This window comes from Rhinopithecus bieti, unplaced genomic scaffold (assembly GCF_001698545.2).
Source record: "Rhinopithecus bieti isolate Rb0 unplaced genomic scaffold, ASM169854v2 scaffold_41346, whole genome shotgun sequence".
Classification (NCBI taxonomy): Eukaryota; Metazoa; Chordata; class Mammalia; order Primates; family Cercopithecidae; genus Rhinopithecus; species Rhinopithecus bieti.
The window spans coordinates 7805-23618 of NW_016816812.1; the positions used below are offsets into that span (position 1 = coordinate 7805).

The following is a 15814-nucleotide window of genomic DNA, read 5'->3' on the forward strand; positions in this document are numbered from 1 at the left end:
GGCCGCGCGGGCCGGGCCGCGGGGCCGCCCGTGGGCGCGGAGCCTGGCACGTACGAGTGGGCCCCGCGGAGCCACCCCCCAGGGGATGGGGCGCTTGGAGCTGGCCTGGGCGGGTGGGGCGCCGGGGACCGGGGGGGGGGCACCTGTGCACCTCCGGGATGGCCACGAGGCGTGTCCTACAGCGGATGCTCCGGGGAGGTGTGTTCCGGGGGGCTGTGTTGTGGGGGGCCCTGGCTCGCACACCCACGTTCTGTAAGGGCCAGAAAGAGGAGGCGCCTTCCACTGGGAGAACTAGGGGCCTGTTTGATACCTGGAGGGGCTGTTGGGGGGTCTACGCATTCTGGGGCCGCAAGAGGGGGCTTTGTGCCTGGCGCTGGGGAGGGGTGGTGGAAGCTGCCGTGTGTATTGCATAGGCCACCGTAAGAGAAAGTTGTATATTTCACGGGAGATAGGCCCGGGCTGGTTGTCTGTGGGGGCAGAAAGGGAAAGTGTGTGTTGAAAGCAGGCGGGCGAGGAGGGGCTTGTGCATCCCACAGGGGACAGATGGAGGGGAGTGCGTTCTCTAGGGGCAGGGAGGGGAGGCTGGGCCCTGCTAGAGACAAGGAAAAAGCCTTCTCCAGGGCCAGGGGCTGCTGTAAGCCCGGAGCAGGGAGGAAAAGGGGGTGTGTATTCCTTGGGGTGTGAGGATTCCACTGGAGGCAGAGGAGGGGGTGGGAAGGGAAGAGAGGGTGACCCGAGGGGGTGCTGTGAGGGGACGGGGTGCAGACACCCCTCTGGAGAGGATGAGCAGGGGGTGGGAGTGTTTTCGGTGCAAACACCTGAGGAGGAAGCAGACAAAGGCCTGGAGTGAGAGGGAAGCTGTCCATGCATGGAAAATGGGGCAGAGGAGGGAGGGGCACTCCTCCGGGACCTGAGCAGACATATTAATTGAAAAATTAAAAATTAACTAACATTTGTAGAGGCCTTTATAGTTTTCCTCACTTAAGTCTTGCAACAACCCCGTAAGGTGGATGTTTTTAACTCGATTTGTAAAAGAGGAAACTGAGGCCAAAGTGGGAGCTCAGGGCAGAGCCAGGTCTGGTCCTGGCCTGTCGCCGTCCCTTCACCTGTTGGGTTCGCCACCCTGAAGGCTGGGGCCTGACAGGTGCCTTTGGCCTGGCCCGCAGGCATGGTCACCCAGTAGGGTGTATGGGGCAGATCCCCTGAGCGGGCCTCTTAGCTCCTCTCTGCCCGCAGTTCCAGGGCCTGCAGCTGGAGCGTGAGGCCTGCCTGGCCTCCAACTACGCACTGGCCAAGGAGAACCTGGCCTTGCGGCCCCGCCTGGAGATGGGCCGAGCTGCCCTGGCCATCAAATACCAGGAGCTTCGTGAGGTGGCCGAGAACTGTGCCGACAAGCTGCAACGACTGGGTGAGGGCATGTCTGGGAGAACCGCCTGGGGCTGGTGGGGGCAGCTGGCCATCCGGTGGGTTGGCCTTGGGAAGTGCCAGGCTCTGATGGATGGGACTTGGGCAGACCTGCTCCTGGCCTCCTGGGCAATAGAGTTGAGGAAGTGAGAAGAAATGGGGATTGTTGGGTGGGAGAGAGGGGACCCAGTACCCAGGGTCCCCCTGAGGTGCTGTGGGGGACAAAGCCTCCCCTGTCTCTTTTGCACTAGGAAGAGGGGCAGAACCTTGGTAGGGGCCGTACCCACAAAGCGGTCACATGGGCACGGTACAGATGAGGAAACTGAGGCTCTAGACCAGAGGAAAGGGGAATATAGAATCACATGGGGTCAATGGGAGAGTGCAAGCTCGGGGTCCTGGCCTGTCACTCTGTCCCTCTGTGGCCCTCAGAGGAGAGCATGCATCGCTGGAGTCCCCACTGCGCGCTGGGCTGGCTGCAGGCTGAGCTAGAAGAGGCGGAGCAGGAGGCAGAGGTGAGGGGAGGGGTGGCTGGGGCTGGGGGCCAAGAGGGAGATCCATTCTCCACCACCCCCTGGCTCATTCTTACACCTTAGGCTGGGGAGCCCCTCCTCTGGGAAGCCCACCCTGAATGCCTGGCCCATAGGAGAGCCTAGCATTGCTGTCCGCCAGCACTGGACAGCCAGCAGGGCTCACTTTCCTACCTGTGAATTATTTTTCGGGCTCCCCTGTGACTGGGCCAGGGCAGCGTGGATCTGGGGCTGCAGAGGAGCTGGGGCAGACTTTGTGCTGGGTTGGGAGTGCAGCGCTCAGTGAGCTGAAGGTGGCGGGCCCCCGAAGGACATGTTAAGTCTATACTTCACATGTGTTCCTGCCTCTGCTCCTGCCTCATTGCTGACCCAGGTTTGGTGATGGCATCCTTATTTTTGAAGTTAGGGCTGGGCGCGGTGGCTCACGCCTGTAATCCCAGCACTTTGGGAGACTGAGGTAGGCGGATCACCTAAGGTCAGGAGTTCGAGACCAGCCTGAGCAACATGGCAAAATCCCGTCTCTACTAAAAATACAACAAAAATTAGCTGGGCGTGGTGGTGCATGCCTGTCATCTCAGCTACTTGGGAGGCTGAGGCAAGAGAATTGCTTGAACCCGGGAGGCGGAGGTTACAGTGAGCCTTGATCACGCCACTGCACTCCGGCCTGGGCCACAGTGAGACTGTCTCAGAAAAAAAAAAAAAAAAAGTAGTTAGGAGGACATTTGTCTGCAGTTCACTCAGCAAGTGGTCAGAGGCAGGCCCAGGCTAGAAAGCAGGTGCCCTGTCCCTCAGCTGATGGGTGATCTCCATGGGGAGGGCCTCAGGGTGGGAAGGAGTGAGGACCAGTCTCCAGTCTGTGGTCGTGCCCCTCCCAAGCCCTCCCTTCCCTCCCGGCCCAGGAGCAGATGGAGCAGCTGCTGCTGGGGGAGCAAAGCCTGGAGGCCTTCCTGCCTGCCTTCCAGCGTGGCCGCGCCCTGGCCCACCTGAGGCGGACGCAGGCGGAGAAGCTGCAGGAGCTGCTGCGGCGTCGGGAGCGCTCTGCCCAGCCGGCCCCCACCTCGGCTGCTGATCCCCCCAAATCCTTCCCCGCTGCAGCTGTCCTGCCCACTGGGGCCGCCCGGGGGCCACCAGCAGTACCCCGGAGCCTGCCCCCCTTGGACTCCCGCCCATTACCCCCATTGAAGGGCTCCCCGGGTGCCCCTCGGCCCGGCCCCTCTGCTGAGCCCTCGGCCCTCGCAGCCAGAGCCCCCCCACCGGTAGGATCCAGGGTGTGGCCCCCCAGTGGGGGGGCCTAGACAAACTTGATGCCTGGCTCCTCCTCCTCCCCCACTGCCTGGGTGGGGGGAGGGGCAGGCCCCTCCCCCTGGCCTCAGGCAGGCCCTGGCCCTGGAGGCTGAGCTGGGGAGGAGGGCCCCTGGAAGAGGCCAGAGAGGGGCTGGGGTGGGTGGGCAGGGCTTTATGCCTCTGGCGCTGAAGACACCCTGCCTTTTTTGTTTCCCTGGCCCGGGGCCTCCAGGGTGATGGACCAGCCCCATGAAAGAACTTGACTCACCTACGGGGCGCCTGGGAAGATGCCTGGGTCCCCCAGGGGCCTTGCCAAGGGGACCTGTCGCACCCCACCACTCCACTGGGCTCGCACAACGCCAAGGCCGCCAGGAGTGTTTTACATCATGTCCTGAGCCTACCTTTCCCCCAGATTCTGGGGCCCACGGCCTAGAAGCCAAGTGGTCAGGCCTTGGCTGTGGGGACAGGGACACTGTGGCCCTGGGGCTACTACGTGTCCGCACATGCTCCAGACCCTGGGGCAAGGTAGGCCAGGGGCTTCTGACCTGCGCAGGTGAGAGTGGGCCATCCCCAGGAGAGACCATTCTGTATTTTTCTGTCCCTGTCTCCTTAGAATGGAAGCTTTTTGAGGGCAGGTCCTTGTCTTTGTACGTTCTGTCCCCAGCCCCACCTCTTAGGGGCCGTCAATAAATGTGATGATGAGGATGACGATGCTGCCAGACTCCTCTCTGCTGTTGCAGCCTCCACAGCTCAGCTCCTGTGCTTCCACTTCCTACTTTTGAGATGCTCTCCCCTCCTTTCTGCCCATGCAAAACCCAGCTGTCCAGGTCCAACACCGCTGCTGCCTCTTCCATGAAGCCTTCTCTGATTACCAACCCGTGAGAGCCTTTCCTAAATCTTAACTTCCCAGCACTTCCGGTCAGAAGCGCTCACTGCTCCATCTTGGTTCTCCAGTTGCCTCTCTTGTATGCACCTTCTTTTCCCGGGTTGCCCGTAAGCCCAATCGGGATGGTACCTGGTCTTCTCTGGCCTGCCAAATGACGGTCCCCACGGAGTGATGGAGGGCGTTTTGCAGTACTGATAGCATCTGTCCTCAGCCAGGGGGAACGCTAGGTGCCAGTTTGGATGATGAGTGTGGGACAAGGAGATGGGATATACCCCGAGTCAGCTTAGGTCAAGTCCAATGAGATGCAGTTTGGCAGGGAGGTGTGGAAGTTCTTGCAAACAAAAGGGGACAGTCACAGTGTTGTGTGAAGCCTACAAAGCTAATATGGTCTTGGTCCATGTTAATAAGGACGTAACCATCTGGAAAGAGGGAGGTGTTGGGGTCGCTTTACTTTTCACTTAAGTTTTTTACTGGAAGAGAAGCCCCTCCCCCCACCCGCCCCAAATGGCACCTTTGGAGAAATAAGGATGAGAAAGAACAGTCAGTGAGGTACAGTTGAGGTATCTGTTTGAAATGTGTGTGTGTGGAGCCTTTGAATCTCTAAAGGGTTGGGTCACCTAGAACCAGAGGTCAAAGCCAAGACCTTGTAATCGCCCGCCTCGGCCTCCCAAAGTGCTGGGATTGCAGGCGTAAGCCACCGCGCCCAGCCCGAGGCTCTTAAATTAGGGATGAGGCCAGGTGCGGTGGCTCATGCCTGTAATCCTAGCACTTTGGGAGACCAAGGCGAATGGATCACCTGAAGTCAGTAGTTCAAGACCAGCCTGGCCAACATGGTGAAAACTCATCTCTACCAAAAATAGAAAAATTAGCCAGGCATGGTGGTAGGGACTTGTAATCCCAGCTACTCAGGAGGCTGAGGCAGGAGAATTGCTTGAACCCGGGAGGCAGAGGTTGCAGGGGGTCAAGATCACGCCACTGCACTCCAGCCTGGACAACAAAAGTGAAACTCTGTCCCCCGCCAAAAAAAATGTTAGGGGTGCTCTATGAGATGGATGGTCCTCATCCCTGATGACCTGGGGGCAGCAACTGCTTGATGGGCCTTTTAGAGATGTCGGCTGTCGCTAGAGGGATTGGGCTGTGGGGGCTTTAGAACCTCAGGCCTAGACAGAGTGGCCCGCTAGTATGGGCACAGTTCAAGCACTGGGAGTACCCACTTCAGAACCTCCATCCCACCTTGGTCTTGGTTCTACTCTCTTCACTGCTGGCACTTCCGCTGCTGGAGGCCAACGGACACCAGAACTGCTGAGTTCCTGCTGAGATGACCGAAGACTGAGCAGCCTTGGAAGACCTCTCCCCCGTGCTCTCTTCAGCACAGTCGGGGGCAGGCTGGGCCCCTTTTGCCCTGGCTTCCCGTTCCTGGTGCAAGCTTCCAGGGTGCAAAGCAGTCTATTCCCACGAAAAGTACTCTTGCCCCATTTTCTGAAAATGCATGGGCCTCTGCTGTTTTTTCGTTTTGTTTTGAGATGGAGTTTTGCTCTTGTTGCCCAGGCTGGAGTGCAATGGAGTGATCTCAGCTCACCGCAACCTCCACCTCCCAGATTCAAGCCATTCTCTTGCCTCAGCCTCCCAAGGAGCTGGGATTACAGGCATGTGTCACCAAGCCCGGCTAATTTTGTATTTTTAGTAGAGACGGGGTTTCTCCACATTGGTCAGGCTGGTCTCGAACTCCTGACCTCAGGTGATCCGCCTGCCTTGGCCTCCCAAAGTGCTGGAATTACAGGCGTGAGCCACCGTGCCCGGACTTTTTTTTTTGGCTCTCCTTCATGATGGACATGGGGTAGAGTTTGCAACTGAAAGGGAAAAAGGGGCAAAGGTTGGGCAGGTCTGAGCCTTTCTCCACTATCATGAATTGGGGAGCAGCCTTTAGGAGGCAGCAGCTACCAGGTTGAGCCTCCCATCCCCAGGGCAGGTAAGAAGCAGAGAAAGTTGAGACATGGACAAGAGAGGGACCAGGAAGAAGTGTTACCATGGGAACCAGATGGGGTCCTTCAGAAGGCCTCCCACACACCTCGTCTTGCACAAAGCTGATTCTGCTTTAGAGGGGCAGGCAGTGAGACCCCTCTGTGTTCAGCTTCAGCCTGAAAATGATCGCAGGCAGGTGAGGATGGACACTACCAGAGTGGAGTGGGCCCAGTTCTGGGTGGCCATGGAAAGGCTTCCAGTTGGATGGTTTGAAAAATCATCAACCCCTTTTGCTTGAAGGTACATGGAATGTTCTGGAAGGTTCTGGAAAGTGTAGCACTCTGTGCCCTTCCTTTTGCCTAAAACCTTCTGGAACTTGCTGCTTCCAGATTCTGGGGGCCCCAGGAATGTTCCTGGCTGTGATCTTCTGTGAGAGGGAACAAACTTGAGGGTCTGCATCAGGGGGCTCATGAGAAAGGTCCTACCTATTAGATACCATCTTGCTTTTACAAAACAAAAACAAAGAAGTCTCCAAATAACATTCCCACCCCTTTTAATAAAAACAGAGCTCTCTGTTCCTCAGGAAAGTCTATTATGTATACCTCCTTGTTTGGGAATCACTAGCTTCTGCATTTTCTAACCTTCCCCTCTTGGTTTCCAAATATGAAACATAGTAACATTAAATGTACTTTTCCTTTTTCTAACCAATCAAGGCTCACTGAGCTAAGCAGGCTCCAACCAGTGTGAGCTCAAACCTTCACCACTGAATCATGTAGTCCCTGCAAAGCCATGGCTAAGAGCTTGCCCCTGACCTCCAAGGCTAGAGAATCGAATGGTTTCTAAGAGACCCAGTTGGACTTGCTGCAGGTTTATCTCAGTGTATACAAGGATTTTACACAAAAAACGGAGGGAACTGGTGTTACTGTACCAAAGGGCCTCTGGTCGTGTCTAAGCTTATCATTGCTGTAGACCTCTCCAGAGATTCTCCTTGTCCCACAATGAAAATAAGATTTCACTCAACCTCCCTGCATAAAGTGCAGGCTCTTTGCAGCAACATATGATATAGGAATTTGCAAACTCAAATGCCTACAGGGGCCAGGAAGGTAACACAGAGGTGCAAAGCAGTCCCTTTCCAGGAAGAAACACTCCTGCCCCTATTCTTCTGAAAAATGTATGGTCCCTCTTTACTTTTTTGCTTTCCCTCTGGATGTAGGGTACAGAAATGTTTTTCTGCTATGGGAAAAACGGTGCAAGTGTGTAGATAAAAGGCCTTTTACACTTCACCCTTGTTGGTGGAAGTGCAGCAAACTGGGGCGTGATGTCTCATCTAAATGGACAAAATTTGTTGTCTTTCTTTTGAGACAGGGTCTTACTCTGTCACCTAGGCTGGAATGCAGTGATGTGATCATAACTGACTTGCAATCTCAACCTCCCAGGCTCAAGTCATCCTCCCACCTCAGCTTCCCAAGTAGCTGGGACTACAGGTGAGCGCCACCATGCCTGGCTGATTTTTGTATTTTTTGTAGAGATGGGGTTTTGCCATGCTGCCCGGGCTGGTCCTGAATTCCTGGGCTCAAGGGATCCACCCACCTTGGCCTCCCAAAGTGCTGGGATTACAGGCGTGAGCCACTGTGCCTGGCCTAAAAGGGGAAATGCTACTGAGCTTCCCCCACAGTGCTAATGCAGGTATGTGAACTGAATGGTGGCAGATTTTCTCATTTTTTGAGAGATTAGAAATCTGTTTTTATGGGGGCGGTGGCTCATGCCTATAATCCCAGCAGTTTCGGAGGCCGAGGAGGGTGGATCACTTGAGGTCAGGAGTTCGAGACCCACCTGGCCAACATGGTGAAACCCTGTCTACTAAAAATACAAAAATTAACCAGGCATAGTGGCACGTGCCTGTAGTCCCAGCTACTTGGGAGGTTGAGGCAGGAGAATCATTTGAACCTGGGAGGTGGAGCTTGCAGTGAGCTGAGATTGCACCACTGCACTCCAGCCTGGGCGACAGAGTGAGACTCCGCCTCAGAAAAAAAAGAAAAAAAAAAGAAATCTATTCTTATGCCCAAGTTTTGAATGTTGGGTAAAGTTGTTTTAGGACACTGTGCCAGCCAAATACTATCTGCAAAGTGGCTGTGGCCTGTGAACCCCAAATCCCAGTCTGCTCTTCGTACTCCTCTAACAGGCCTTTCCCGCCGTTTTTTTTTTTTTTTTTTTTTTTTTTTTTGAGGACGGGGAGTCTTGGCTGTGTCGCCCAGGCTGGAGATGCAGTGGCGCAATCTCGGCTCGCTGCAAGCTCTGCCTCCCCAGGTCCCGCCATTCTCCCGCCTCAGCCTCCGAGTAGGCTTGGGACTTACAGGCGGCCCGCACCGCGCCCAGCTAGTTTTTTGGTATTTTTAGTAGAGACGGGTTCACCGTGTTAGCCAGGAGGGTCTCTCTCCTGACCTCGTGATCCGCCCGCCTCGGCCCTCCCAAAGTGGCTGGGATTACAGGCTTGAGCACCGCGCCCAGCCCCGCCGTTTTTTTTTCTGAGATGGAGTCTCCACTCTGTCACCCAGGCTGAAGTCCAGTGTCATGATCTTGCCTCACTGCAGCTCCGCCTTCCTGGGTTCAAGCTTATCCTCCCACCCTGGCCTCCTGAGTAGCTAGATTACGGGTGTGTGCCAACCATGCCTGGCTAATTTTTTTTTTTTGAGATGGAGTCTCGCTCTGTCACCAGGGCTGGCCGTGCGGTGGTGCGAATCTTGGCTCACTGCAAACCTCCATTCCCGGGTTCGAAAGATTCTCCTGCCTCAGCCTCCTGAGTAGCTGGGACTACAGGTACGCACCACCACGCCCAGCTAATGTTTTGTACTTTTAGTAGAGATGGGGTTTCACCATGTTGGCCAGGATGGTCTTGATCTCTTGACTTCGTGATCCACCCACCTCGGCCTCCCAAAGTGCTGGGATTACTGGCGTGAGCCACTGCGTCCAGCCAATGTTTTAAATCTTTTTTTTTTTTTTTTTGAGATGGAGTCTCGCTCTGTCCCCCGGGCTGGAGTGCAGTGGCCAGATCTCAACTCACTGCAAGCTCCGCCTCCCGGGTTCACGCCATTTTCCTGCCTCAGCTTCCCGAGTAGCTGGGACTACAGGCGCCCGCCACCTCGCCCGGCTAGTTTTTTGTATTTTTTTTTAGTAGAGACGGGGTTTCACCGTGTTAGCCAGGATGGTCTCAATCTCCTGACTTCATGATCCACCCGTCTCGGCCTCCCAAAGTGCTGGGATTACAGGCTTGAGCCACCGTGCCCGGCCGGCACCAGTGCCTCTTAAGGCTAGGGTCCTGTCAGTAGTCTTGTGGGGGGGGGTTGACTCTCGCATCCTGCCTTTGTCCCTTCATCATTCACATCCTTAGCCCTGAGAGGGGACTGCCACTTTAGACAAAAGAAGGTATTTCAGGGTCTGGCACAGTGGCTCTTGCCTGTAATCCCAGCACGTTGGGAGGCCAAGGCAGGCAGATCAGTTGAGGTCAGGAGTTCAAGACCAGCTTGGCCAACATGGTGAAACCCTGTCTCTACTATAAACACACAAAAAAATGGTTAGGTGCGGTGGCTCACGTCTGTAATCCCAAAACTAGGAGGCTGAGGTCTCAAAAAAAAAAAAAAAAAAAAAAAGAGGCACTGGTGCCATGGCTAGATCCATAGCGTGGCTGTGACCTCAGGACAGATGGTGAAAGATGAGCTCTCTGCATGCACTGAGCATGTCTGGCATATGCAAGGTCTTGAGATCCAGGCTCAGTTCTCACCATGGTTTGCACACATTAACAGAGGGACACTCAGCTGCTTTGCACAAAACCACGACGGCTGCAAGCTGGACCTGAGAGCTGAGCTGCTGAGGGAAGGCAAGTTGGGTGTTCTCCCATAATTTTGTTTTCTTTTTTTTTTTTTTGAGGCGGAGTTTCGCTCTTGTTGCCCAGGCTGGAGTACAATGGCGCGATCTTGGCTCGCCACAACTTCTGCTTCCCAGGTTCAAGTGATTCTCCTGCCTCAGACTCCCGAGTAGCTGGGATTACAGGCATGCGCCACCATGCCCGGGTAATCCTGTATTTTTTTAAAGTAGAGACGGGGGTTTCTCCATGTTAGTCAGGCTGGTCTCGAACTCCTGACCTCAGGTGATCTGCCCGCCTCGGCCTCCCAAAGTGCTGGGATTACAGAGGTCAGCCACTAAGCCTGGCCTGTTTTTCTTTTTAGAGATGGGGTCTTGCTGTGTTGCCCAGGCTGGAGTGCAGTAGCTATTCACAGACGAGATCTTTACACACTACAGTCTTGGATTCCTGGACTCAAGCGATCCTCCTGCCTCCGCCTCCCAAGTAACTGGGACCACAGGTGCACACCATTGTGCCTGGCTTTCCCTCATGATCTTCCCCATGGGCAGGTGGCAGTGTGTGACTTCATCATGGTGCTGAGGAACTGAAAGGAGGCAAAGGCCAGGACAGGGCCAGCGTTTCTAGTGCACTGAATTCGAGTGTGAACTGAGGTAACACTACCACTTACCAGCCGTCCCTCTCGGCCTGTTTGCACGGGGTCTGGTGACCTTCCAGGAAGCCCAACGGTTTGAAACACAGACCTCTTCCATTTCCAAAAAAGCGAGTGCTGGTGGCCACTCCAAGTCAATCGTGATCCAGTAGGACAGCTCTGTGGCCTAAGGTAAGCTACTCCCAATCAACTTGGCTCGTAAAGAAGTGCACTCAATGAATGAAATGCTGGAACCTCAGAAGGAAGAGGGAGAAACACTACTTCCTCGACACTGGGATCTGTAAAAGGCCATCTCATCCAGCAATAAATAAAGGGCAACAGAGGAGAAAGAACAGTTTGGCTCAGAAGAAATAAAGTCCCAGTCAAGCCCAAAGATGACACCACAACTGCCTAGACATGTGCGCCTTTGGTTCCTGTCTTGTGGCCTGCCTCCCCATTTAGGAAGCACGCCTGCTGCTCACTCGGCCTTGTGCTATACTAGTACCTGATTTGCTTTCTAGGAAACTGATTTGCTTTCCAGGAAACTGATTTGCTTTCTAGGCTCACCAGGCCGAGTATTAAAGGACCAGCCAGTAGGCAGGGCTAGGAGCAAAACTGCAAATTTATTTTTTGGTCAGCCAGCTTTGTGGGGGAGGGGTGAGGTCCCTCGGTCTCCAGCAGGGGAGGCCAAGGGAGTCGCCCGGTGGGGCTCTCGGGCGGAGTTCCTGCAGTCCCGACAGGAGTGGGGGCTGAGGAAGTGCCCGCAGCGCGCCCGCTGGGAGCGGCTTTTATGTCCTGGGCCTGGGAGTGGGAGGGCAGTGGGCGGGACATAGACAGGTGGGGGGCCAGGCGGTAGGCGTGGCTAGGCGGGTTCCAGTTTTTCTCCGTGGGAGGTTGGGTTGCGCCTGGGCAGTCGACCCGTCTTTCCCGGAGGCGGGAAAGTTGACAGTGAAGAACCCGGAACTGCGCCATCTTGCCTCGGTTTGTCCAAACAGCACCCCCTCCCCACCGCACTGAGCACAGCCTGGGCCAGGCTGGGCCCCTTTACCCTACTCTCGCATCCTAGGTCCAAACTTCTAGGGAGTTTTGCTTGTTTGTGAAAAACAAAGAAAATGGACTAAGGCTGGGCATGTCTGAGCCATCCTCCACAACCAGGAATTATGGAATAGCCCCTAGAAGGCAGGGGCTAAGGTCATGGCCGATTTCAGCCTCTGCTTGGCAGGTAGCAGTAGAGAAAGACTGAAGCCAATCCGAGTGGGTGGGGGAGAAACGTGACCATGGAAACCTTTTGGGGGTCCTTCAAAAAGCCTCCCACACATTCCCCTTTCCATGAAGAGCACAGGCTTAGTTTCAGGGCAGGCAGGGAGTGGGGCTCCTCAGAGGTTAGCCCTGGCCTTACAAAACCCTGAGGCGTAAAGGGATGGGCATTTGGGCCGGGTGCGGTGGCTCAAGCCTGTAATCCCAGCACTTTGGGAGGCCCAGACGGGCGGATCACGAGGTCAGGAGATCGAGACCATCCTGGCTAACACAGTGAAACCCCGTCTCTACTAAAAAATACAAAAAACTAGCCGGGTGAGGTGACGGGCGCCTGTACTCCGAGCTACTCGGGAGGCTGAGGCAGGAGAATGGCGTGAACCCGGGAGGCGGAGCTTGCAGTGAGCTGAGATCCGGCCACTGCACTCCAGCCTGGGCGACAGAGCCAGACTCCGTCTCAAAAAAAAAAAAAAAAAAAGGGATGGGCATTATGGCCTGGGCCTTGTTCTGGACCAGGGGGAGAGGCTTAGGGTTGGATGACGGTTTTTATACAATACTTTGGTTAGAGTTTCACGGAATGTCCCAGAAGTTTACCTTAGTCTGGACCCAACCCCGGTCTGAACCTTCTGGACCTTTCTATGTTCCCTAGGTTCTGGGGCTCACAGGGAACGTTCTTGGCTGGGATCCTGACTGAGAAAACAAACTTCAAAGGTCGAGCTCAAGGAGCCCATGCTATTAGACCACTAGTGCTTTACAAATCCACATCAAAACAAGGCCACCTGTTTCACTAGAACAACAAGCCCTTGCCCCACTGTTTCCGTTGTGCCTGCTTTATTGGTTGAGAAGCACTAGTTTCAGAACATTTTGCTAAACTCCACCTGGTGCAGTTTGTTTTTCCAGAAAAAAAGTCTCTGTCCTGTTTTCCAAATATGAAACATAGTAACAATAAATGTTCTTTTAAAAAGTACATATCCCCTCCCCCCAAGTCCAGCTTTTAAAAAGTACATATCCCCTCCCCCCAAGTCCAGCTTTTAAAAAGTACATATCCCCTCCCCCCAAGTCCAGGCTCACTGAGCCAAACAGGTCTGAACCAGATTGGGCTCAAATCTTTTTTTTTTTTTTTTTTAGATAGGGTCTGGCTTTGTCGCCCAGGCTGGAATGCAGTGGCAGGATCGCAGCTCACTGCAACCACGGCCTCCCAGGCTCAAGCCACCCTCCCACTTTAGCCTCCTGAGCAGCTGGGACTACAGGCACTTGCCACACCCGGCTAATTTTCATGATTTTTGTAGAGGTGGGGTTTTGCCGTGTTGCCCAGGCTGGTCTCCAACTCCTGAGGTCAAGAGATCCACCCCCCTCGGCCTCCCAAAGTGTTGTGCCAGGCCCTAGATCTTCACTATTGCATCATATGGTCGCTGCAAAGCCCTGACTAGGAGCATACCCCAACCTCCAAGGCAAGAGACAATCGAATGGTTTTCCTTTTTTTTTTTCCTTTTCCGGAGATTGGCACAACGATGGAATGGTTTTCAAGAGGCCAAGTAGGACCAGCTGTGGGTTTATCCCATTTTACCTGAGGATTTTACACGATACATTGAGTGCAGGAATTGCATGCAATTATTGCACTCGGTAATACACCAAACCACTCCTAGCTTTGTTTAGACCCTAGACTTGGGCCCTCATCCTTCTCATAGACCTCTTGCGAGGATTTTCCCCTTTTACAGATTTACACTCAGTCCGGTGCATAAACACTTGAGCACCTACAATCTCACAGCCAACTCACTGCCGACATCCAGTGACTCACAGTTAAGAGAGCTACAGCAGCAGCTCTGACCAAAGTGATGACCAACTACTTAACATGAATTAGAAAGAGTGGAAAAAACAACACACCTTTAGCCAGCTCTGCGTTAAGAACCAAGTCTCCACCTTAAACACCAAGCCCCCGTCCCTCAGTAGTCCTGTGTACTCCCAAAGCCCCAAAGTTTACCGTAGCCTCAAGCAGCCTCATCTAAAAAATTTAAAAAAGGGCCTGTGATAAGCATTGCAGGTTAAACAGGAACAGGGGACTCAAGCGTGGAGTTTGTCACTCTGTTTCTGGGAAGGGAGGGGCTGCACAGTGTGCAATGAGGCTGGCTGGTAAAGGGAGGACCAGGTGACAGCCACACTGTCCCAAGGATGAACCTGGCCCTGCTAGCATCATGCTATAATCCCTATGGATTAGAACTATGGCTAATAGGCTGGGCGTGGTGGCTCATGCCTGCAATCCCAGCACTTTGGGAGGCCGGGCGGGTAGACAGCCTGAGGTCAGCAGTTCCAGACCAGTCTGGCCAAGATGGTGAAACCCGTATCTACTAAAAATAACAAAAAACTAACCAGGTGTGGTGGCGGGAGCCGGTAATCCCAGCTACACAGTCAGGAGGCTGAGGCAGGACAATCGCTTGAACACGGGAGGTGGAGGTTGCAGTGAGCTAAGATCGCACCACTTCACTCTAGCCTAGGCAACAGAGCACAAGACTCCATCTCAGAAACAAAACAAAACAAAACAGAAACCCCCAAAACTATGGATAATAAAGCATGACAGACCTTAAGATGCCAAATGATTTTCTCCTCTGCTGTCATGCCCACAGAGTAACTTCTCCAAGGTCACACATTAAATACGGGCACAGGAACACTCATTCCTTATGCTCAATGACTTTGTTTTCTCACTCCCACATGCTATCAACAGAAGGGGGAGTGCCCCAGGGGCCTGACCTTAGCTGGAGGAATGGCAGGCTCTCCACTAATCCCATTCTTACCCTGGACCAGGTCTCACCTGCGGCTTGGGGAACTCACAGAAAGACAAGTTTCGTATAACCCCGAACCTTTTCTTTTGGCAGCCAACAACTGGTCACATTGCACATTTCAAGGTTACAGAGGAGGCCCACCGTACACAAGCGGGGCAGGAGCAGATAAATCTTGCTAGGGGCTTTACAATAAAGCTACAGCGAGTGTTCCAGAAGTTGACTACATCTGGAAGCAGGAAGACAAACTCTGGAAGAAGTACCCTAGAGACTCCAGGAATCCCTTAACTCCTGAGCTTTCGGGACTCTTCAGCGTGGGGGCCTTTTTCTTAGACGTCGAGAGACCTCCTTTTCTGGACCATAGTGGAGGGATGTGCAGGTCATCGGCTAAGCTGGGCGGGTGGGGAGGGCAGGGGAGTACAGTTCCTTCGGATCGCAGCAGAGGTTAGACTATCAATGGCCAAGGGTTCAGAGGCAGGAAAAATGACCGTTTTTGGGGGGTTGGCTGGGGACACTCCCCTTCCCTCCTCTCTCCGATTAAATATAAAAGCCAATGATGATGAAGATTGAGAAGACGAGGAAAATGGCAGCCGTGTCTCGGGTCTCTTCCCAGCGGAGGCCTTTCAGGGACGCATGCTCCCGCCTTTTGCGAAGGGCCTCCCGCCGGGCCCTCAGGCGCCGTTCCCGCTCCAGTTGTTCCCCGTAGTGGGCCTGGTAGAAGGCGTCAAAGTTGAACATCGTGCGGTTGGCGCCGGGGGCGGCCCGAGAACCGGCGTAGGTCCGAGAGGTGGGCGGCGAGCCGGGGTCGGGTGCGGGCGTCCTGGAGGGCCGGACGCCGGGTCCGCGCAGGTCCTCGTCGCTGAGGAGGCCGCGATCATACTTACGACGGAGGGTGGCACTGCCCAGCACCACGTAGGCCTGGGAGATGCGCGTGAAGCGCTCGGCAGCCTCCGCGCTCCCAGAGTTGCGGTCCGGGTGGTAGAGAAAGCACTGACGGTAGTAAGCCGCCTTGATTTGGGCCTGCGTGGCTGTGGAGGGGACGCCAAGCAGATCATAGAGCGCCGTGCGCGAGTACGAGCAGTCGCCCTGAGAATAAGTCCTCGTTCCCAGGCCGGGTGTAGAATTTAGTGGAAAGCCACGGGCCTGCAGCAACCTCCACGGTAACAGCCGCGACCACCATCCCCTGCGCATGGCTGCCATCTTGAATTGATTAGGCGGGCGGTGCAAGAGAAACTG

General features: G+C 54.7%; 2 protein-coding genes across 2 annotated transcripts; one reads left to right on the forward strand and one right to left on the reverse strand.

Moving 5' to 3' along the window:
• Positions 1-82: 82 nt before the first annotated feature.
• On the forward strand, positions 83-3923 carry VPS37D (VPS37D subunit of ESCRT-I; the record flags this gene model as incomplete). The annotated part of the gene is made up of 4 exons (XM_017855244.1): positions 83-198; positions 1237-1408; positions 1834-1916; positions 2831-3923. Coding segments are annotated over 4 exons (767 nt in total), but the record flags the coding sequence as incomplete, so codon positions are not given.
• A 10718-nt stretch (positions 3924-14641) lies between these two features.
• Positions 14642-15811, reverse strand: DNAJC30 (DnaJ heat shock protein family (Hsp40) member C30). The gene has a single exon (XM_017855245.1). It carries the CDS (start codon positions 15776-15778, stop codon positions 15116-15118), a length of 663 nt encoding a protein of 220 aa, XP_017710734.1. The 5' UTR covers positions 15779-15811; the 3' UTR covers positions 14642-15115.
• Positions 15812-15814: the final 3 nt, after the last annotated feature.